The following is a 23,830-nucleotide window of genomic DNA, read 5'->3' as shown; positions in this document are numbered from 1 at the left end:
AATAAGGTATTGGTATTATTAATTTGTGATTGTGTGAAAATCCAGATTAATTTTATGGCTGTGTGTGTACTGCTATTCACTACGTTATGGGGACCAAATGTCCCCACAAGTATAGTAATACCAGTAAATTGTAGGTCCCCATGAGGAAACAAGCTTATAAATCATACAGAATTGAACTTTTTGAAAATGTGGAAACATTTTGTAAACCAGTCTGTGTTTATGCTATGTGTAAAATTGTGTTTTACTATCGAGGATTGTGTTATCTCTCCTTCCCTTCAGGTTAAGTGTCTGGGTGCCATCTTCACATGCAAATAACATTAACATATTATCATTTGCGAAATATTAAACGTTTTCGACCATCTCTTTCTGCTGTTAGTACTGCTGTTCTTGTGCATGCATTAGTCACTGCATTAGTCGTATTGACTATTGTAATTCTCTTCTCAGTGGTGTTTAACAGAAACTTCTGTACGAACTTCAAATGGTCCTCAGCATCCCGGATCATTACACGAACACTGTTGATAGAACTACAGAATAGCTATCGTGAGCATCCTCTCCTGTGTTTATAGTGTAATTGAAAATCCTGTATGATGGGGCATACAGGTGCAAACTGGGGGGAAAATATCGTTTATGGACTGGGAGCTTTTGAGCTTTTCGGTCGGTCACATAATTCGGCACAACACCAGAATCCGCGCCAGACCAATTATTTGTCTATGCTAATAAATAAGACTGAAACTTGTCATAGAGAGAGAGAGAACTAATTATAATAAAACATATAAAGAGAGTGGGTGTGGGTAATTTACCTGCAAGGAAGTCACGCGCACTGTAGTTGGTTCACAGTCCTCGCGCTTCAGTAGGGCGCGCGCGAGCTAGTGCGTGTATTTCCTGACGAGTGAAGTCAAAAGTAAAGAGCGCAAACACTGACAAAACGCTACATGTTTTGAGGAAGAAAAAAAAACGAATTGAACGACACATGCAGGAGCAGCATGGGGAGATCACACATGTCTGTCAGGTAAGACACTTCACCGTTAACTCGAGCTGTTCTGGAGATTCGCTCCGTTTTTTTGCTGGTTTGAGTATGTTGATCGTAAATTACTTAAGTGCACTTTGTGAGCTTTCTCTTTGTGAGATTAGGCCCTAATGATCAAATGGGCTTTTGCTTTCATGTTTCACCTAGTTCGCCCTGCCTCGACATGAATCCTAGCCTGTAGATAGATGTCAGATATGAAAATTAAATGATGGCACATGCAAGAGCACAACAATAGTTAAATAAGTGTTAGCTATAATATTCCACATAATTGAAGGAATTAAAAAAGTTATGTGGCTGATGTATCAGAGATCACTATTCAGGTTTCACACTGTATATATGTAAACCCTTGTATTATGTTCTGATCATGTTTTAAAGTCTGCAAAAAGCAGAGGTTGCAATAGCCTCTTTTTCTCTTTTGTGCTAGTGAAACGGCTTCTTGTACAAAAAGCAGATGTAGGATGGGACTTGATATTGTCTATCTGAAATTGATTGGATGGTTGGATCATTGTCATTTGCTATTGCTGTGATGTCATGTGAGGGACAGTTTGTCCCGCCCTCGTGCCAGTAAACACGTCATCTGAGAAGAGATGTCGCTGCAAGAGGGAGGGGAAGTTATTTTGATTAAAGACTGAGGGCAAAAAAAGATGTGCACTATGGAGCCCCGCACATGACATGCAGGAAAAAAATAGTAGGCTAAATTGTGCGCATGATTTACTAAGCCATTACCTCGATTTATAAAGCATGCACACAGATTACTAAGTTGTTCCCTCGATTTTTTTTTTTTAATCGTGCGCAAAACTTAGTAATTCGTTCCCTCGAATTGCTAAATCGTGCGTGATCAACTCAGCGCTTGTCATATGTCACAAATATTTCTCAACCACATAATGTTTATTTTAGGTTTCAGACATAAATTCTAATAAGTCAAGTCAAGTTACCTTTATTTATATAACGCTTTTTACAATGCAGATTGTGTCAAAGCAGCTTTACAGTGATAACTGGCAAATAATTTTGGCTGCACAGCAGCTCTTAAATTAAATGGTGTCATTGTCCAGCTTAAGTAAATTCAGTATTGATTCATTCCGTTGTAAAAATCAATAGCTACTAATTTAGTTAATTTATCTATACATCAGCCTAGCTCAGTTCAGTTCACATGCAATGGTGTCAATGCAGGCAGATCAAAAACACTGTTGAACATCAAGTGTCCCCAACTAAGCAAGCCAAAGGCGAAAGTGGCAAGCAACCCATCAGGTGTCAAAATGGAGAAAAACACTTTTGAAAAAAACAGGCTCAGTCGGGGGGCCAGTTTTTTTCTCTGGCCAACAACGAACAGTGCATGATTATGATTCAGGCAGCATTACAGGTCATAAATCCGATTGGGATCGCAACAGTCAAAATATTTAATCCAGTTCCATCTGGTTGAAGATTGGATTCATCTCACCGGTATGGAAACTATTTGTTGGGGATCTATGCTTCTGGCTGTCGTGTCGACCTTTACAGGGGATGATCTCGTTGACACAATCTCTGCTGACCTTTATGTAGCCTTACAATTCTTTAACGGATGTGAAAATATAATGTGTTACGTGTATGCCAGGTCAAAGAGATGTGTTTTTAGTCTAGATTTAAACTGACAGAGTGTGTCTGCTTCCTGAACAATGCTTGGAAGATTGTTCCAGAGTTTAGGTGCCGAAGAGGAGAAGGATCTACCGCCTGCGGTTGATTTTGATATTCTAGGTTTTATCAACTTTCAAGAATTCTGAGATCGCAATAAACGTGAAGGACTATAATGCATTAAGAGCTCGCTCAGGCACTGGGGAGCTAAACCATTTAGTGCTTTGTAAGTAATTAGCAAGATTTTAAAATGTATACAATGTTTAATAAGGAGCCAATGCAGTGATGACAGAACTGGGCTAATATGGTCATACTTCCTGGTTCTAGAAGGACTCTAGCTGCTGCGTTTTGGACCAGCTGGAGTTTGTTTATTAGGCATGCAGGGCAACCAACCAGTAGAGCGTTACAGTAGTCTAGCCTTGAGGTCATGAACGCATGAACTAACTGTTCCGCATTTGTCATTGAGAGCCTATGTCGTAGTTCAGATATGTTTTTAAGATGGAAGAATGCAGTTTTACAGATGCTAGGAATGTGGCTTTCAAATGAAAGATTGGTATCAAAGAGCACACCCAGGTTCCTAGCTGACGACGAAGACTTAACAGAGCAGCCATCAAGTGTTAGACAGTATTCTAGGTTATTACATGAAGAAGTTTTTGGTCCAATAATTGGTCCAATAATTATCTCAGTTTTTTTTCTGAATTTAGTAGTAGGAAATTACTAGTCATCCAATTTTTTTGTTTACTACTAAAAACTGATAACTGTCAGATAAGATTTGAACCATGACAATGCAATTCCACAAAGGTCAACATAATTTTCAAGTCTATTTAAAAGAATGTTGTGATCGATAGCGTCGAATGCAGCCATAATAGAGAGACACAACCACAATCTGATGATAAGAGCAGATCATTAGTAACTCTAATGAGAGCCGTCTCAGTACTATGGTACGGTTTAAATCCTGACTGGAAATCCTCACAGATACTATTTCTTTCAAAACAACACATGTAGAGTTTGTAGAATTCACACTGATGTTTATAGAAGCAGCAATAATAATCCTTTCCATTATAATTAGATGACGTCTTTTATTAATATCAGATACACATTGTGTAAGTAACTGTAAAGTTTACTCTTCTTCTCCCAGTTCACCGACCACTTACTTTCATGCATTTCAAAAGAAGCGGATGAATTCACATGTTGTAAATCCAACAGATCTGGGGCCGTATTCACAAAACATTTTATCTTACTGCTAAGAGTTCTTCTAAATAACAGTAAAAGTTCTTAGCTAAGAGTTTTCTCTTAAAACCTATTCACAAATCTGCTGAGACAAACTTTTACTAAGAAAAAGACTGAAGTCTTAAGATAAGAGTAAGGGCAGGGTTGACCTCGTTGCCATGGAGTAAACACACAGTGATTGGCTGATGGGCGAGGAGTCAGAGATTTAATCATAGAAATATTGTAGAATGTTGCCATATGCAAATAAAGGTTTTAAAATACAAATGTTGCCCTATTCAAATAAATGTTTTTAATAAAAATGTTGCCATATTCAAATAAAGGTTTTAAAATGTAGGCTAAGTGTCACTAATTAAACTAGTATATACAGTGAATTGTGGACCGCCTCTTGGATGTCTGCATCTCGGAGCCCTCGATCCCCTTGGACAGCACACCAAATACGCTTATTTTAAAAAAAATTTTACTCTATTCAATCATTTGTAAGTGTGAACTCATGAAAACCACTGGCACAGGTAATCGGACAATATTTATTTATTTGTTAAAGATTCATTTTTGGCATCTCATTGTAGATTCAAATCTATAAATCAAAATGTAATGCATTTACGAAGAAAAGGTTCAGCACCCAAGGCTCTATCGCTACTGCCTCAATGGTGTAGGCTACAGTGTCTTTGGGTGGATTAGGACTGTTTGTGATTTCGTCTTAGTGACTTAGGAGTCCTCTTGACTACTCCTAACGTTTCACAGATTTAGGAGCTAGTTTTAGCGCTAAAATGCTTTGTGAAATACTCAGAGCAAAAATTTAGGACTCCTAAAATTAGGACTGACACGCCCATTATTTTTAAGAATTTCTCCTAAATGGGCAATTTAGGAGCTACTTTTAGCCTTAAGATGTTTTGTGAATACGGCCCCTGATTCTCTGAACTGCAGCGCAAACTAACATGGCGGCACCCATCGCGCATCTAGCTCAACTAACGTGATCGTTATAAAGGTGTTTGAACAACAAAACACATCCATTTACACATATTTGACAATCGGAATATCACATATTTCATGTTTTAGTTAACAAGTTTGTGAATATTTTGAAATAAAAGGAAAAATTAAATAAAAGTCATACAGTGTTATTGTGGCTGCAGTGTGTCACATGACAAGCAATGACGTGTCGCCATGGTAACAACAAAGTGATGCGTTCTAAATAACATTTGCCTTGAAAAAGTCACGCTGGGGGGTCAACCAGAAAATTTTAAATGTACGAGTTGTAGGGGAATTTTACAATTAAAAACCCAAAAGACCAGATATGATGAATAAAGACCTGGAGTCAGAGTTAAAAAAAATAATAAATTGAAGAAAATTTTACTGAAGAATAGTTTGCAGTTTCATCAGCAGAAGCCAGCTTCACGTCTCACAAGGAGTTTGTAGGCCGCTCTGCGTACATTCACATTTCCACAACAATTATACTCTAACAGGGTCCACTAACTACATCATTACTTCAGGTTGAATGATTCTGATTGGTTAAGAAAAATAGACAAAATGGCGCATGTCTGTTCTCCAGCAGAGTGCCAGTTATCCACCAGTACAAAGGACCAGCACTGAACACAGATACACATGATTCACAGCTTTTTCAAGGCTGAAGCTGATCTGAGCTCTGCTTTGAGCAGGAAACTTTCCCAAAACATACTGATAACATGTTCTTTTCTCTCAGTGAGAGGTACAGACAATATTCAAAATTATTTTCTAGTGTTTGAAAAGGAAAATAAATGCTTAAACATACGTTGAAGAAGTCATTCAAATAATTTAACAGATAGATAAATGTTGATTAATAACTTAAAAGATATATATTGAAGCGGCAGTGGTTTCCAAAATGGTAAAATTAATGGTAAAAATGAAGTTACAGCATTTTGTCTCAGAGTTCAGCTAAAAAGCAAAGTTATCTAAGAAGAAAAGGGGAGATGCATCTAGAAGTTACAGGTTTAATAGGTCCTCAATGCCAAGAATAACACCCAGTTAATCAGAGAGCAACAAAAATGCCTCCGACTGAAATGCAGACAAACTGAGATAAACAGAAACACGCAGTAACCACAGTAAAACATAAATACATTAACCTAACCAATATCGAACAAGGAACTGAATAAACTAAAAGGCTTATCAGAATCAGCCAAGTCTGTGGAGGTATACACAAGGAATTGTTTTGGTGAGAGAAGAAGCTTCGAATACACAGAGACAGCAACAGTACACAGATAGTAAAATAAATAAAGATATATGAATACATACATTTATTCTACAGGTATACACATTTATACTACAAGGCTGTTGAATGCTCAAATCTGATTAGTTGACCAACAGAGCACTGAGCACCAGAACAGCCAGGCACAAGAAAAGTTTCTTCCCCCTACTGTCAATGGGGCCTGAGTGTAAACAGGCGGAGACTTTTGAAAACGATGGCGTAGCTGCCCACAATCTCTCTGCGTGTCCTTGACAACCCTGTAAACAATAACATGGAGACTGAACTGCAATCCTTGCTGTCTTTTTTGTTGTCATTATTAGGAGCCATTGTTCAGTTTAACTCTGCATTTTTTTTAATACTGCAGCTACCTACATGTGCAAGAGGCAACTGTTTAAACTTGTACGCACATGCCCAACGTGCATGAACAATCATGTGACAATGATGGCCTGGTTGCCCACGTTCTCTTATATCTCTCACGTTCACTGTCTTATATTTGGAACAATACAGTACAACCTCTGCTGGGCCTTTTTTACAATGGAGTCAATGTGATTGTCCCATTTCAGGTCCTGAGAGATGATGTTATGACGGCACCAGACAGCCAGCTGCTCAGTCTCACTGGCGGTTGCCTGTCTGTCAGGAAACTGGTTATCCACTGACAAATAGGGGGAAAAAATGATTATATAACAAAAACAAAAATGGGACAAACTAACAAAAACAGTAAAACAACTGGAGAGGTCCACACTGAGGCAGACAGAACACAAACTTGTGAATATGAAAGGCCTGAAGCATATAATATGCAACCGCATCTGTCTATACAAACTCAATTTGATAGACACAAAGGGATTGCACTATAAAGAGCACGATGCAGTGGGGGTGGTGTGTTGCAAGGTTGTAGGGTTTGCAAAAGTGAAACTGTGTGCAAATTTTATATTTTGTTGCAGCATACTTTGATGTCGACAACTTTACACAATGTAACTCAGAAAGACTCAGAAAGCAGTTCATAATGCAGTTTCAGTGTTTTCTCTTTCAGGTTGACCATTCTCATGCATAAATTACATTTTATGGTTATTTATCTTGTGCTCGAAGTTGGCCGGTACACACTACCGGACCTGTACCTGATTGACTAATCCTAACACCACCCCACACCTAATTCTAAATCTACCTAGGCCTATAATGGAGACTTGGAGTGGTAATAATCTGGCGGGGGTCAGAATTTGGCACAACACCGGCACTTCTCACATGTTGGATTTCAACCGAGTGGGACCCCCATAAGCCACTTTTCCACCGAAATTACCCAGAACAATTTGTCCCTGGAACTTTTTTCCCCCAGACCTGTTGCTGTCTTCATTTTCATGATTTTCAGATTAGTCCGGTGATGTAGGACTGCGTACGACTTTCCAGTTCCCACTGGATTTTGTCCTCCGCATATAATCTTAATGAAGCCTGAACCTCGCCTTCGGTCCATCAGTCATATTTTTTAAACTTTGTTGGTTTAAATAGCAAACAACTCTTACTGCACGCATCTCAGCGGACTTTTAAAAATGGTGGTTGAAATAAATTGCTGCATGAACTCAACCAATCAGCATGTTCAGCGCACAAGTCCCACCCCCAAAAGTTCCTGTACTTTGAAAAAGTACTACCTCATGAGCAGGGACTTTCTGAGGGGGAAATTTTTACCCTGAACTTCATTTATACCCTGGACCCTGCGGTCGAAACACACCGAGTACCACCCTAAAGTCCCTAGGTCCTATAGGGAAAGTTCCTGCGGTGGAAAAGTGGCTATAGAGTATAGAGTTTCTACTTCATGCACTGTCTGGTTATTATCTTTTCTGTAAACAAAGTCAATTTTGCATATTCTGACAACAAAGCCAGTCTTATTTGCTTATAATGTACAGTATAGCCAACATAGATACCTTTACTAGATGCAGCTCTGTTGTGTTCACACATGGTACCTTGTAAACTAATAAGAAAATCTGTGTGCATTTCAATCGTATTGGAACAGGCTATTTCAGTTGACTATTTTGCTATTTTTCAGTTTCAGTTTTTTCAGTTTCAAGTGAAACATGTTAAGCATGTACAAGGAGACATCCAGGTGTTCACATCACAATCTAAAACTTGAACTTGAAAAGTATTGCTTAAACAATTGGTCAACTCCACTTAAATGAAAGTATTTGAACTCAAATGCAAAACAACGAAAGCGGAATAATGCGGTTTCTAGAACATTCCGTTATTTTGAGTTCTTGTGGTCAGGAAACGCCTGCTTAAAGCAAATAGCTCTGAATATGATGATTGTTTTGTGCAATATTTCTTCCCAGTGGTGAAACTCCTTTGTTTGCATCTCTTTTTGTTGGCATGCCAGGAAAGTGAATATAATTCATACCCATAACAAATCAGAGGCTCAGATATGACCACCTGATGTGAGCTTATTAGAGTCATGTTTGTCAGTTTGTCATCTTTCACGTTTCTGTTATCTGTATCATTGGGTGTGCATGTACAGGAAAGGGTGTTTGTAGATTTCCCTTGTGTCATGATATTGCAAAAAGACGGTGTGAATAGAGCTAGGCCTATTTAAAATTCAGTACTTTGGAAACCATGTTTGAGTGGCAATAATCAGCCAAGGGGGATGTTTTATACAGACTTATTAAACAGCAGGTGCACTCTGTGTGCATGTTTATTTAAAGCAATAAAGGATTTAGTGCCTTTTACTAAAGTCAGCATCACTATTTTTGTCAGTAGCACGTTTACCCACCATGCAAAGCACCCAACGGGGATCCCCCTTTACTACTTTATCTCTGTGTCTGATTCAAAGTGGGCTGAATGGTAACAAGCCGTAACTGGTGAAAATAACCATCAATATTACCCTTCCAGTCAAATATCAATTTCAGGTTTAACTTGTGCTGACAAATGACCATGGTATAAACGGTATAACCTATGGCTAGCTGTGCATTAAATGATTTGAATGCATACTGCGGAGGCCTCCACATTGTGCGTTAAAATGTTAGTTCACCCCAAAATGCAATTTCTGTCATTAATTACTTCTCCTCATGTCGCTCCACATCCGTAATTACTGGATCAGACTACAAGATTTTAGCCCGATTTTGCCACGTAGGATGACGTAGGGTGTTGTGGGGATTCATAAATGACAATGGGCACCGGGACGCAAGATTCGATCGTTTTAGCTAATGTAGTGTGTCATAATGGACAACAACCGATGCCGCATCTGCGATGCTTCACAATGTCACGACAGAAAGACTAGCATGTTTCATTTTCTTAATCAGTCGTCCATAACGAATTTTTGTGGAGCTATGCTATGGCAACAATACTCCTGCATTTATGATGTTTGCCTGAAAAAAGGCAAATAAAACCGTTCTCTCAATCCAGATATGTGTCCGCTTTTGGGCTTTTCTGATGACAAAATGGAGCAAACAGCGTTTATGTCTTACGTTGCTAGCCATTGTTTGTTTACGCTCACTGCACTTTCTGTCAATCGATAGTCTCGCCCTCTCGATGACAGCACTCACGTGGTTAAAGACGGCAAGCGATGAATGGTTGAGTAGCAACGTGTAGTCTGACATGTTTCTTGTCCACATCACGACAAGAGTCAAAATTGTATAATCTGAGACAGTGACTGTAATGACCGACAAAAATATTGTGTAGTCTGAACCCATAGGAGCGTAAGAGACTGACTGGGGAGAGACAAAATTGTTGACGAAAAGTCGTTATTTTTGTTTTGTTTTTGTGCACAAAAGGTATTCTCGTTGCTTCATAACATTAAGTTTGAACCACTTTAGTCACATCGACTATTTTAACGATGTCTTTACTACTTTTCTGGACCTTGCTTTCTATGGGGGATTCTCTTGGATTTCATCAAAAATATCTTAATTTGTGTTCCGAAGATGAAGGTTTTATGGGTTTGGAACGACATGAAGGTGAGTTATTAGAGTTTTTTCCAACTGCTTACATTTTCAAAACTTTGCCTCTTTTTTCAAAAATTTACACACAAATCCAATAGGGCTGTAACGATATGCGATATGAAACCGAAATTGCGATACGCAGGTCCACGAACCTGTATCGCGATGTGAGAAGGCAGAATCGCGACACACCCCTTCCAACTCCCAGAGTTATCCTTCCTGTCCAGATCCAATGCTACCACATTTTTAAATTACTATAATTATTAGGGGTGTAACGATTTATCGTAGATGGTGTGTCTCAATCAGCTCTCTAGTTCAGTAAGTGTTTCGGGCACACATTGAATCTTGCAAGCAGGTTTAAACGTTTCTCATGTCAGTCTCTTGCATGGTCGCGTGAGAAAAGTCGTGGCTTTCTTTCACCGCAGACAGTGCACAGGAACAGCTGTGCTCACAGAAAAGCAAAAGACGCTTGCGATGCTTTGCTTTAAGTTAGGGGCCGTTCACATATTGCGTCTTTTCCGCGTGCAAGTCAGTTATTATTTTCAAATGTAGCCGGGCGGCAGGCGCGCTCATAATGGGATCAACGCGGTCGCGACGCGCATACAATTCTCAACTTCTCAGAATGCCGCAAGCGCACCGATTTCGTCAAAAATCAAAAGCTCAGCCGAACAGCTGATCATAGCTGTACATGGTGGGTTTTTATATCTTATCTCCATCAATATATCTCGTAGTAAAACTAATGCAAGGGCTAGAAATAATTTATCCTTTGCAGAAACATCCTGATCCTCTTGGAGAGCTCAGTTCATGGTTGCATAGCAACGACCGACGCCACAGGAGCGCAAGCGCTTTGGAAAGAAGGAGAAGCGGTGCGGCCGCGCCTTCCACGCGTTTTTAGACGTGAAATGTGAACGGCCCCTATTCATAATTCTAAGTTCATGTTAAATTTAACATTTTTTTTCAGTGACAGACAGCCCTATTCAACTGTTAATTTGAATACAGAAGGTTTTTATTAAAATTTTATATTTATTTATTTTATTGAAATGTGATCTTGTATGTACAACAAGGAAAATTATTGAAATTTGTTCATGTTTTTTTAATAAATCTTGTTTGAATTTCAGTTTCATTTTGTTCAAAATATCGTGATATGTATCGTATCGTGAACTCTGTATCGAGATACGTACCGTATCGTGACCTGAGCGTATCGTTACACCCCTAAAATCCAAGAATGGCACACACAAAATGCAAAATGCCTCACATCTCTTGCACTGCATTCAAAATATCACAAACACACCTCAAAAGCAAACATTTGTCTTATGTTGCAAACACCTTTGCCATAATATTCTACTTTTGGATATATCATATACACACAGTTATTCAAAACCTAAAGCTCCTCTTTCATAAGCTCCTATGTACATTTCTGTGCAAGACTGAAAGTAACTGACAGAGAGATGGTGAAAAATTCACGATAAACATGAAAGCAAGATTGAAATCAAACTTTTTTTTTTTTTTTACTGTAAGCAGTTGTGGTTGTGAATACAGTATTACGCAGTACGAAAGAAAAGAAATACATCAACCATGTGTAGTTGGACAGAAAAAATGATTGTGTTTGAAAAAGGAAATCAAGATACTTCCTGTTAGATTTGTGTGTGTTACATAGAGAATTGTGTGTTGTGTTTTGCAAAAAGTGTTTTATGAAATTGAAAACTGAGTTGAAGGCTGAGAATTAATGTATGGTTTTGCAGATTTGGTGTGTGATTCTGGTGTTCGAGTGTCAAGGTTTGGGATTTTGTGTGTAAGCAGTTGAAAAAAAAAAAAAAAACTAAAAACTAATGACAGAAATTTCATTTTTGGGTGAACTAACCCTTTAAAATGGTTTAATGCACAGCTAGCTGTGGATAATCAAATACATATATACTTCCTAACATCCTATCACAGAATACCATAGCATTAAAGAATAAGTTCACTTTAAAATGAAAATTACCCTATGATTTACTCACCCTCAAGCCATCCTTGGTGTATATGACTTTCTTCGTTCAGATGAATACAATCGGAGTTATATTAATAATCACCCTGCTTTATAATGGCAGTGCATGGAAACCCCCTGTATGAAACTCAAGAAAGTGCATCCATCCATCCATCTTAAATGTACACCACACCGCTCCGAGGGGGTTAATAAATTCCTTCTGAAGTGAATTAATAAGCTGCAAGTATTGCATATCCAAACATACTTTTGTTTGTATCGGGACTATCGACTGACAGAAAGTGCCATGAGCGTAAACAAAGTGGTGATGATGCTTCCCCTAATAACCACCATTAGTGTTTTCAATGAAGTCAACTATCTGTGTGTGTGTGTGTTTGGGTTTGACAGAGAAACTGTCATCCTCTTTCTCTGTTGAGCACTACAGTTCGGCAAAGGAGGTTGCGGGTGTTCTCCGTGTGTGTGTGTGTGTTCCTAAACCAAGAGAAGAGAGCTTTTGTACAGGCTGAGAAAAACGTTGACATTTGAGAATTAGAAAAGGGGGGAGCCAGAAAAAAAGGAGTCATTGTGCCCCTGGCACGGGTGCCCTCTGAAGAAACACACACATATACACTTACTTACACATTGTGAGACAGGAAGTGAGAACAGAGGGTGATAGTAAACCTTATAATTTATTTTGTTCTATAAACAAGTACTAAAGATAAGAGGGGTCTTGCAGGATGCCCTTTTTAAATGTCACTCAAAAATGAAATTTCAGTCATTCTGTCATTCCCTTTCATTTAGTTGCACAACTGTATGATGTTGTTTTTTAAGTGTAACACAGAAGGAAAATCTTATTTGCATCACAATTCAAATTACAAAATGGCAAGACAAAGCACCAAGATTTAAATCTTTGATGGCTACGCCATGGTTCTTGCATATTTTTGTTTTAGCTTGACTGATGTGTTCATACTCACTATAAATTTATACAAAATGTTTATTTATTTTAAATTTTGGTATAAAATTAATTGTATTTTTATTTACTAAATCCTGGATGATGAGCTCCTTAAATGCCCTGATCTTTAATGGGGAGTGTTGCTCAACTCGTCTCTACAGAATCCCCCACAGGCACTCAAGAGTGTTAAGACAGAAGGGTTTTCACCTGGGGAGAATGCATATCCTCATTGTCATGTTGAAAAAATGCCCAACAATGCAGGGAATGTGGTAAAGGGTAACATCTTCTGTTTCAAGTTTGTGTTTTAAATTACACAGTGATGTGTGAATTCATGACAGCACTGATAAAGCACAACTCCCTCACACCTTCAGCACTCACACATCCCTATATAAGAGCACTACTATCATTGAACTTTACTGTGGGAACCAGGCACTTCTCACTGTACTCCTCCTCTAGCAACACCTTTACATTTTGGATGCTGTTAGATCCAAAATGATTGATTTGGTCTCATGAGACCAGAGTATTGATTCCCAGAATCTATATTTTGTAAATATGGGCTTTGGAAATGGCTAACTGACTTTACTGTGCTTTGGCTAGAGTAGGTAGTTCCAGTGAGAACAAAAAACATGCATGTCATTTCTGCAGGCTGCATTTTACTATGTGAGATAAACAGTCACTCTTTTCATAGCTTTTGCTGGCTCTGAGACTCTCGCTTGGTATTTCACCTGCTCTTTGTTTTGGTATTTCTCCTGCTCTTTGTTTTGGTATTTCTCCTGCTCTTTGTTCCTCATCACTAAATGAAAGCTTAAAATGAAGGACTGTCCTTTGTTTTTGAATTTCTGTGTTACTTTTGCTATATTTTCACACTTCAAACAGTGATTTGGTAATCCTCTTGTACCACTGTCCTCTTTTGTGGACAAGTAGAATAAGAAATAAGTCTCAGTTCTCTCCCCACAGTTCTCTCCCAAGTGGTTTCATTGCTGTCAGCATTAAATCTGAGAACGATTCAGTGGGCTATATAACACTTTTAATTGTCAAGAAATTACTTCTCTTTAAATTTTTTGGTTCAACATACTTACCTTTTGATTAAACATTGCCTTAAACTTACACCATAAAATATTTATTTTGTTTTATTTAGTAACTTTTAGGAGGGTGTACTCATTTTTGCTACACAACATTTTATCACCTTGATAAGAAAATCATATTTTCCTGAATAATTTTGACATGCTTCTTTGGGAACTGATTAAGCAGACTTGCTGTAACATTATATCTCTAAAGAACCCTAACATGTCTTCTAAGAAATCAAGTAGTTGCTGACTTTCAGAAGTTTCAGTGGGGGTGTACTCATTTATGCTATGCACTGTATATATAATTTCAATCATGGTAATGGATATGACAATGTTAAAGGATTAGTCCACTTTTAAATAAAATTTTCCTGATAATTTACTCACCCCCATGTCATCCAAGATGTTCATGTCTTTCTTTCGTCAGTCGAAAAGAAATTAAGGTTTTTTCCATTCCAGGATTTTTCTCCATATAGTGGATTTCAATGGCTACCAACAGGTTGAAGGTCCAAATTGCAGTTTCAGTGCAGCTTCAATGGCTTTAAACGATACCAGACGAGGAATAAGGGTCTTATCTAGCGAAACAATCGGTCATTTTCGAAAAAAATACAACCGTTTATGCTTTATAAACACAAAATATCACCTTGAACGTACTTTCCGCTTCCGCATTCCGCATTTGTTTATAAAGCATAAACAGTTGTATTTTTTTCCAAAATGACCGATCGTTTCGCTAGATAAGACCCTCGTCTGGTATCGTTTAAAGCCCTTTGAAGCTGCACTGAAACTGCAATTTGGACCTTCAACCTGTTGGTAGCCGTTGAAATCCACTATAAGGAGAAAAATCCTTGAATGTTTTCCTCAAAAACCTTCATTTCTAAAGAAAGACATGAACATCTTGGATGACATGGGGTGAGTAAATTATCAGGAAAAGTTTATTTAAAAGTGGACTAATCATTTAATGTATTTGGTCTTGGCGGAATAGATCTGCTATGCTGCTGCTGTCGATTATAGCTGTTGTTGTAGATTATTGCTGCTGCAGAGCAAGTACAGGAACTTGTTACTGCCAATACATATGCCGATACGCTGCTGCGAGTAAGATATAATGCTGCTGCACAAATATCATATATCAATAACCCATAGCAGATCTATACAGGTGGAGCTGGGGAAGGTGGAGGGTTTTAGAGGAACTGTGAAGCACGCTGTAAACTGCTATAGTGAATGTAACCAGCCATTTAAATGTGTGAGCAACAAGCTCATTGGCTGCAGAAGTGACATGGACCAATAAGCTTGTGCCGTAGTTAATGCTGTTATTATAATCCGCTTGTGTTAAGGACCCATCAGCCTGCGCCATCTAGAGTTTCATGACTGAACTAACTTTTAACAAAACTTTTTTAAAGCATTGAAACTTAAAAAAAAAAAAAAACTTAGAAGGATTTCTCTAAAAATAGTCTAGTCTTCTAGTCTAGTATAGTCTTCAAAAAGATTTAATGTGCACTAAAAAATAAATATATAATGTATCTCCATTAATTTCTTAAACAAATGATGGCATGCGGTGCAATACAGTAATGATTTATTTAAAAGATCATTGAATTGTCAGCACGGGTCTGATAAGAATAAGGGTTGGTCATGAAGTCTGTAGGTTCAAGTTGGGACAACCATAAGCTGCAGTTATTGTCATTGTATGAAAAAGAGCTGCATGAATATTTTATAAATATCTCCTTTTTTGTGTTCGGTGGAACAAGCAAGAAAAAGCATGTAATCCGCCCCATTATTTCATTTACTAAAAAAGGATTTGTAATAATAGCTTTGGAATATTTGTTAAGCTCAAAAATATGTACTTAGTCACACCTTAACCAGCACCATTGTGTAGCCTCACCTTTTTTACACGAGTAATGGCCAAAAAAGATAAGGCCTTCAGTTTTAATATCAAGGCTAAGCAGAGTCTGAAAGCATAACAAGCTCAGGCAAGCACAAACTATGCCCGTACTTGCGGGTCTTCCTGTAAATGTAACTTTTTTTTTTTAAGTCCAGTACATTGATGCTCTCATGAAATATGTAAACCTCCCAGTAAAATCACTGTCTTATGGTTTCAAGATACAGAAAACAAGACCAGACTGGTTTTAATACTTGATAATGTGAGATATGCTGTCCCCTTTTCTTAAGTTGTGCTCTTGATAAATAGAAATGACATGGTTTAACCCAGTGGTTCCCAAACTAGGGGATGTCCCAAGGTTAAGGGATAATGTACAGTTAGCACATTGTTATACAAAATAAACCTCTTCAGTGTGATACAAGACCCTACTGTGAAATTATCCTGCTTAAGTAAATAATTGAACACAAAATATTAACTTGACATTACCTCAAGATGACTCACGGTAACCGGTTAAATGGTCTGTTATTACAGACATCCCACCTCTTCCGGAAGTTCTGGGAGTTTCCAACATTTCAGAGGCTGCATCCTTTGAAGGCTGCGAAATTCAGATTGAGTATTGTTAAATGGGATGGTCTAGCCTACGTAGGATTGTTCCCTGTAATCGATCAATGTAAATTTAATGACAAAATAAACAAACATCAAACGTAAGTAAAGCGGCAGCCATTCACAGACGACTGCTGCATATAACCATAATAATACAACATAATCTGTCGTCATTCCTCCTTTTATCTTTCCGGAGCTCCTCTGTGGGACTCGAAACCGGTGTTGTGCTTAGGTAATGCTCAGTAACACTTGCTCCACTGGCCTCGCTCTGTTCCCACGGCTCTCGCCCCCGCCCTGCTTGCCACAGTAAGACATGTCAACATTTAAACCACTTTAAAGATTTTGTTTGTTTGTTTTTTACATTTGTACTATTAGATATTTGAGTAAGTTGAAACCTAATACTTACGTTTAAAAGTGTTATCTAGCAATTTCTCTAAAAAATCCTGCCGTCACTGGCACGCAATGAATTCTGTGGTAAGCTAGACCAAAGTCCCTTTAAGACAAGTCATTTCACTCGGCGGCCATCTTTGAAACGCCTCTCGGGCATCCTGGACATCATGTAGCTCCTATCTCTTTGAATGGGGAAACATCAGATTCTCCAAAACTGTTCGCCATCCTTACGATTAAATTTCATATTTGAAATCACCAATGAAATCTAACAACAACCGACTCATAAATGTAGTTTCTAAACGGTCGAATCATGACAAAAAAACCTGTATTTTTTCAGGCTGGAACAAGCTAATGCGCATGCGTCTCTTCGGAGGCGCGCGTCTGACTGTTTCTATAGAAACCGGCGATTCTAACGGCCGCTGAGGTGACGCGATGACTTTACCAGTCGGCGATTCGCTCTTGGCTTTAGAAGGCGGGACTTATTTCGCCATATCGCGCGTTACACTTTCTCCCATTCAAAACAATACGAGTGACACGTCTTGTGTTATTCTATAGTCTTTGGCTAGACCGCGAAACGATCCATCTGTTGCGTTCTTCATTGCCCAGGAAACAAAGGGTGAATTTTGAGTGCTTCTCAACAGTCAAATTGAAAATTCCATTTCCTCGCTCCTCCGTCCTCCATCCTGTGACCCAAAACCGATCAAAGTTAGCCATCTTGAAGGAAATCTCAATTCTCTAATTGCACCACAAGGAGGAGAGGAATGAGGAGTCATGAGCGAGGATGAACAGGTGTATCCTATGCGGAAATCTTTCTCGTTGAAAAAACGTGACACACGTATAAATTCTCCTTCACCTTCACATCTGTCACAATAATTTTAATTAATTCTTTACCAGTTTAAATAAACCATACATCTCACATATTTCAACAGGGCATCTTGCTTTATTATTTATTGTTATTAATTTCTTAAATAAGGGAGTGGAGCTGAGACATGAGGTAAGGAAACAAGAAATAATAGAGTAGTAATAATATATGTAGAGTCAATTGAAAAAGTTAGGACACCATTTTGTATTCCATGGTTTTCTGTATCAGGGCATAATAAAAAATCATCTTAAAATCATTTTAAATCATCTGGTCCTTGGCAGGTCTTAACATTTGGAAAATACTTCTCCCATCTTTTTCTAATTGTACTGCCATGAACTTTCATTTAACATGTTAACAGAGGCCTGTAGAGTCTGAGGTGTAGTTCTTGGGTTGTTCGGTCTGAGCATTACACGGTCTGATCTTGGGGTGAATTTGCTGGGACGTCCACTCATGGGAAGATTGGTGTCTGTTTTGAATGTTTTCAAACATTATACACATTGTCACACATTGACCTTTGTATCATATAAAACCATGTTTGAACTGATGTTTGATCAGTTACTGTTTGTCCTGTTTGATATTAACACTGGGAGCTGAAAAAAAAAAAAAAAACTGGCGATAAGAGAAAAACTGAGCCCATAAGTCAAGTGAATTATTCACTCAGCCTCTCTCAGCCAAAAAAGTGTTGTGTCAGAGGATCTGTGTTCATGTTAGTGTTCAATGTGTGGTTTTTCCTTTTAACAGTTGCATTAGTAAAACCACTTCCTTGATTCTTCTTGTCTCCACCCAAGTCCATTTGTCTTTAGGTTTTTGTTTGGGGTGGGAACATTTGAAATCTTAACAATTTCCTCCAAATCTGCTTATTTTCCACAACGTTCTTGTACGATAAGTAAAAATCATGTTAATAGACACCTTTAACTTTTCATATATGCAAATATTGCACTAAGAACACTTTGGATCGACCCATTGCTCACCCTGTGTTTATTGTGAGCATTAATATGCCAGACCTTTACCTCAGATCTTTGGAGAGATATGATTACTGTCAATATAATAAACAAGCATAAACAAGGTTTTTATAGTAGAAAATATCACATAGACCATTGGATTTTAAAAGAAAAAAGGAAGAGACAAATGAAGATAAATAGTTAACCCTCTGGCCTTCTTCGGTCATTTTTGACCGAAATATTTTATATTTTGAAATGTTAAAAATCGTAGCTTCATCGGAACCAGATGACACTTGATGACTTTTGTCACATTAGCAATATGAATACAAAAAAATCAAGGACATGATTTGGACATGTTAAAGGTACCCTAGATTAAAAAATTGAATTTACCTCGGCATAGTTAAATAACAAGAGTTCAATACATGGAAAAGACATACAGTGAGTCTCAAACTCCATTGTTTCCTCCTTCTTCTCATTTGTTTAAAAGACCTCTGAAGAACAGGCGAATCTCAACATAACACAGACTGTTACGTAACAGTCGGGATCATTAATATGTACGCCCCCAATATTTGCATATTCCAGCCCATGATTGAGGCATTACACAAGGGCAGCCAGTATTAACGTCTGGATGAAAGGCATTAGACAAGGGCAGGACGTCTGGATCTGTGCACAGCTGAATCATCAGACTAGGTAAGCAAGCAAAGACAATAGCAAAAAATGGCAGATGAAGCAATAATAACTGACATGATCCACGATAACATGATATTTTTAGTGATATTTGTAAATTGTCTTTCTAAATGTTTCGTTAACATGTTGCTAATGTACTGTTAAATGTGGTTAAAGTTACCATCGTTTATTACTGTATTCACGGAGACAAGAGTCGTCGCTATTTTCATTTTTAAACACTTGCAGTATGTATAATTCATAAACACAACTTCATTCTTTAGAAATCTCTCCAACAGTGTAGCATTAGCCGTTAGCCACGGAGCACAGCCTCAAATTCATTCAGAATCAATGTAAACATCAAAATAAACACTGTACTTGTGCGATTAGACATGCTGCATGACGAACACTTTGTAAAGATCCATTTTGAGGGTTATATTAGCTGTTTGAACTTTGTTTATGTTGTTTAAGGCAAGCGCGAGCTCTTAGGGGCATGAAGCACGGGATTTAAAGGGGCCACAGCCTGAATCGGTGCATAGTTAATGATGCCCCAAAATAGGCAGTTAAAAAAATGAATTTAAAAAATCTATGGGGTATTTTGAGCTGAAACTTCACAGACACATTCAGGGGACACCTTAGACTTACATTACATCTTTTAAAAAAAAGTTCTAGTGCACCTTTAAAGGCTCATAAAAAAAATAGTCAAAAATGACCGACATAGGAAATGAATGGTGTTAAATAATTTTTTATTTCTTGGGCTTCACTTTTTGACTTTCTTTGTGTCTTGGGATTTTTCCATTGTGCACATCATGTACCTACCTAGACAAAACAAGTAGTAGTCCTTGGACACACTGACACTCTTACACGCAACCAGAAGTTGAAGACACACACACATATTTACGCACATACATTTGTTATTATATTTCTTGAAATGCCATACATGGTAAGGTTTGATTCTTAAGTCATATGATTGGATGCTCAAGCTATCGTGGAGATTGTTGTTTGACCTATGTCTATAAATATGACTCTTCTTCCTGAATAAATCGGAGAATGCTTTGTACCACACTTGATCTGTGTCAGCTTGGTCATTCTCCCGAGATCTCGTGTTGCTGCTGCCACACATTACAGGGGTTGAGGCGCCTGTTTCTAAACTGATGACTGAAACTACAAATATTCTACCTATGATTTGAGATTTTAATCTAACAAATGGGAAATACGAAAAAATATGAAAACCCAGAGAATCTTTTGTTGGTACAAACTACAAATCAGACACTGTGGAGAAATGAAGGGGTGACACTCCTTAATGCCAAGAGTGCAAAACAGACACATTTGACCGTGATTTGTTTAGGCAAGTGTGACTCCTAAACAAAGAGGGTCAGAGGGTTAAAAAACTAGAATTTAATTACCTGTTACTTTGAACTGAGACAGTGTGTGACAGGCTTAAGCTTGGAATTTTTGCATGAAGATGAACTACATTTTTGAAATTGTTTGTTAGAGACTGAGTTTGTTTCTGTCAAATTAACACATTTTTTTTCTGTGTTATAGGATAAGAATACGGAGGCATAAGGTCTTCCTGTTGTGCTTACTGGGGATTTGTGTCATTTCCTTCCTTCATTACTACAAAGCCCTGCACAATATTTCCCTTCTGCAGGAACTCTCATCTTCCTCCACCCATCTAAAGACTCTGAAGATGTTCAGTGGGATCTTCTGGAGTTTTACGGCTTCTGACTTTACTTCCCAACAAGATTTGTTCAAACACGGCTACCTGAAGGTAGAGGCGATGAGGGTGAAAGAACTTTTAATCTGAGGTCTTCTACCTGACCTGACAAACTATTGGGTTTTAAGGCGGGTTCAGTTATTTATTTAAAAAATAAGGCTTAAGCATGCATGTTTGAGCTGATTTAACTGAAAGCAATTTGCACTGACATATCTTAAAATCTCAGGATGCATATCAGAAATGTTTGTTTCTAAGGCGTGTTTATAAACTACTTAATTGTCCTAATTAAAGGCCTTATCCTGGCTTAATTTAAGCCCTGTCTATGAAACCCCACCTGAATGTCATAGCTTTTAAGAATGTTGCTTGACCAAAAATGTATTAAACTGTATTTATAATACTCTTCTTTTCCTCCAAACAGGCTCGAACTTACTCAAATGTGATTCTGCCAGATCCTCCAGATGGGAAACTTCATGAACGTACCTTTGTACTCCATGATGATTCCACACCCTTTTTCATCCACACCAAATCCGGAGCCTTGTGCTTCCGTGAGGGGACGGATATGGCCGCCTCTACATCTCACCGCAGGTTACTGCAACATCACAAGAAGAAAAACAGCTCCAAAGGCGACACGATCAATGCAGGCGAGAAAGTCGTTCAGTGTCCCTGTCGGCAGGGTTGGCACGGCCCTCACTGTGGCATACCTACAGTTGTGTATCATTCCAATCTCCCGTCCAAGTTAAAAGTAACACCCAGAAAAGTTCCACGTCGAGTCATCAATGCCATCAACATCAACCACGAGTTTGACCTACTACACGCTCGATTTCATGAACTCGCAGATGTCGTGGACGTGTTTTTGGTTTGCGAATCCAACTTTACAGCGTACGGTCAATCGAGACCCCTTAATTTCCGGCATATGATCCTAAATGGAACGTTCGACTACATTAAGCACAAGATTTTGTACATCTTCCTGGACCACTTTCCAGATGGCGGCCATGCGGACGGCTGGATCGCGGATGATTACCTGCGGACATATTTGACTAAAAATGGAATGTCGAGGGTCCAAGGCCTCAAAGAGGACGATGTTTTTCTCATCGATGATGCGGATGAAATTCCTGCTCGAGATGGAATCCTTTTCCTCAAACTCTACGACGGCTGGACGGAACCGGTCGGGATACACATGCGCAAATCACTATATGGATTTTTTTGGAGGCAGTTTGGAACGTTAAACATCTTATCTGCTTGCACGGTAGATATGCTCTTTAAGGTTTACAAGGGAGATGGGATTCTTCTTCGGCGCCGTACCTATTATTCCTTGTCGGGATTCCGGGAATACGAGAACTCCTCGGGACGCATTCTAATACCGTGGGCCATCGGAAGCCCCATACACTATGCTGGATGGCACTGCTCTTGGTGTTTCAAACCAGAAGGGATTTATTACAAGCTCATATCAGCCCAGAATGGAGACTTCCCACGTTGGGGCGATTACGGGGAAAAGCGGGATATAAGTTATATTAAAGGGTTAATACGGACAGGGGGTTGGTTTGATGGGTCTGTGCCAAACTACCCACCCACAGACCCCAAAGAGCATATGTACGCTCCCAAATACATCCTGATAACTATAATAAATATCACTATTTGCTGGAGAACCCATATGCCAAAAAGAAACATTAAGAGGAACTGGTCTGTTTCAAATGGGTGTATACTAAGTTACTGAGTTGATTCTCAAGAAAAGTCATCACTGTTCGCTCCCTTTTTGCTGTAAAAATATCATCCTTTAAATTTAGCAAAGTCAAAATGGACAATTCTTATTTTTTATGGAATATTGCTGTATTTATCCATTCACATCATTTTTTTTTTTAAATTCATGTGCTCTTACTCTTACACAAAATAACTTCCCCTCACTCTTGCAGCAACATCTCTTCTCTGATGATGTGTTTACTGGTGTGAGGGCGGGGCAACCTGTCACTCACATGAGATTGACCAATAGCAAACCACAACCATCCAGTCAATTCCCCATGGACAAAATCAAGCCCCGCCCTACATTTTTTCTTATTCAAGAAGCCATTTCAGTCGGATATACGTCACATAGGGAAGAAAAGACTATTACAACTTCCATTTCATGCCGACTTTAAACAAGATAAATAATATAAAAACAATAATAATATAAAAAATAAATAATATGTTAAGACTTGTTATCAGAGAATATCGTAAAATTAGTTTTTTTCTTATCTCGTTGACAAATTTCTTATTTTATAGTTTGATAGATTTATGCTTAAAACGTATTTAAAAACTTACTTCAAGATATATTGAGGGAAAAAGCATTACCTTACAAAGTTTTGCAAAGTAAAATGGTCTTGTTTATGCAAGGTGATAAAAAAAAAACAACTCTTAATGAGTATTGTTTATATTAAAATGATTTTCACACTTTAAACGACAATCATATTGCAGCCGTAATGCCACTTTCATGTCCACTGCACTATAATGGCCCATCAGAGTCTATTAGGTCTTGCTGATGGCTTGAGTTTCAAGGCTTTCACAGGGTCTGTCATGCTCTATTTGCTTGGATATGCAGATATGTTAAGCATTTTGAATGTGCTTTGGAACCGGAACTCCTGTCAGGAACTGAATTTCCTTTGTCAGCGTGGTTAGCAGCAAATGGAAAGAAATTATGTGATAACAAACATTAGTAGCCAAAGACAAATATGGGAAGTTTTAGAAAGCAAGGCATTGAAAAGATTGTTCAGACCTTAAGGTCAAGTGAATTCAATTGAATTCAATTCATGCATGTGAATTCAATTATTAGTTCATGCA

General features: G+C 38.3%; 1 protein-coding gene across 1 annotated transcript; it reads left to right on the top strand.

The window, feature by feature from the left end:
* mgat3a (beta-1,4-mannosyl-glycoprotein 4-beta-N-acetylglucosaminyltransferase a) lies at positions 1-22,931 on the top strand. The gene is given in 4 exon segments (XM_048199456.1): positions 1-1,009; positions 20,848-21,073; positions 21,438-22,629; positions 22,632-22,931. Coding segments are annotated over 4 exon segments (1,503 nt in total). The 5' UTR covers positions 1-983; the 3' UTR covers positions 22,691-22,931.
* The last annotated feature ends 899 nt before the right edge of the window (positions 22,932-23,830 follow it).

This window comes from Megalobrama amblycephala, linkage group LG1 (genome assembly GCF_018812025.1).
Source record: "Megalobrama amblycephala isolate DHTTF-2021 linkage group LG1, ASM1881202v1, whole genome shotgun sequence".
In the NCBI taxonomy this organism is placed as follows: domain Eukaryota; kingdom Metazoa; phylum Chordata; class Actinopteri; order Cypriniformes; family Xenocyprididae; genus Megalobrama; species Megalobrama amblycephala.
The sequence above is the reverse complement of the archived record's forward strand: the minus strand, read 5'-3'. Positions and strand labels throughout refer to the sequence as shown.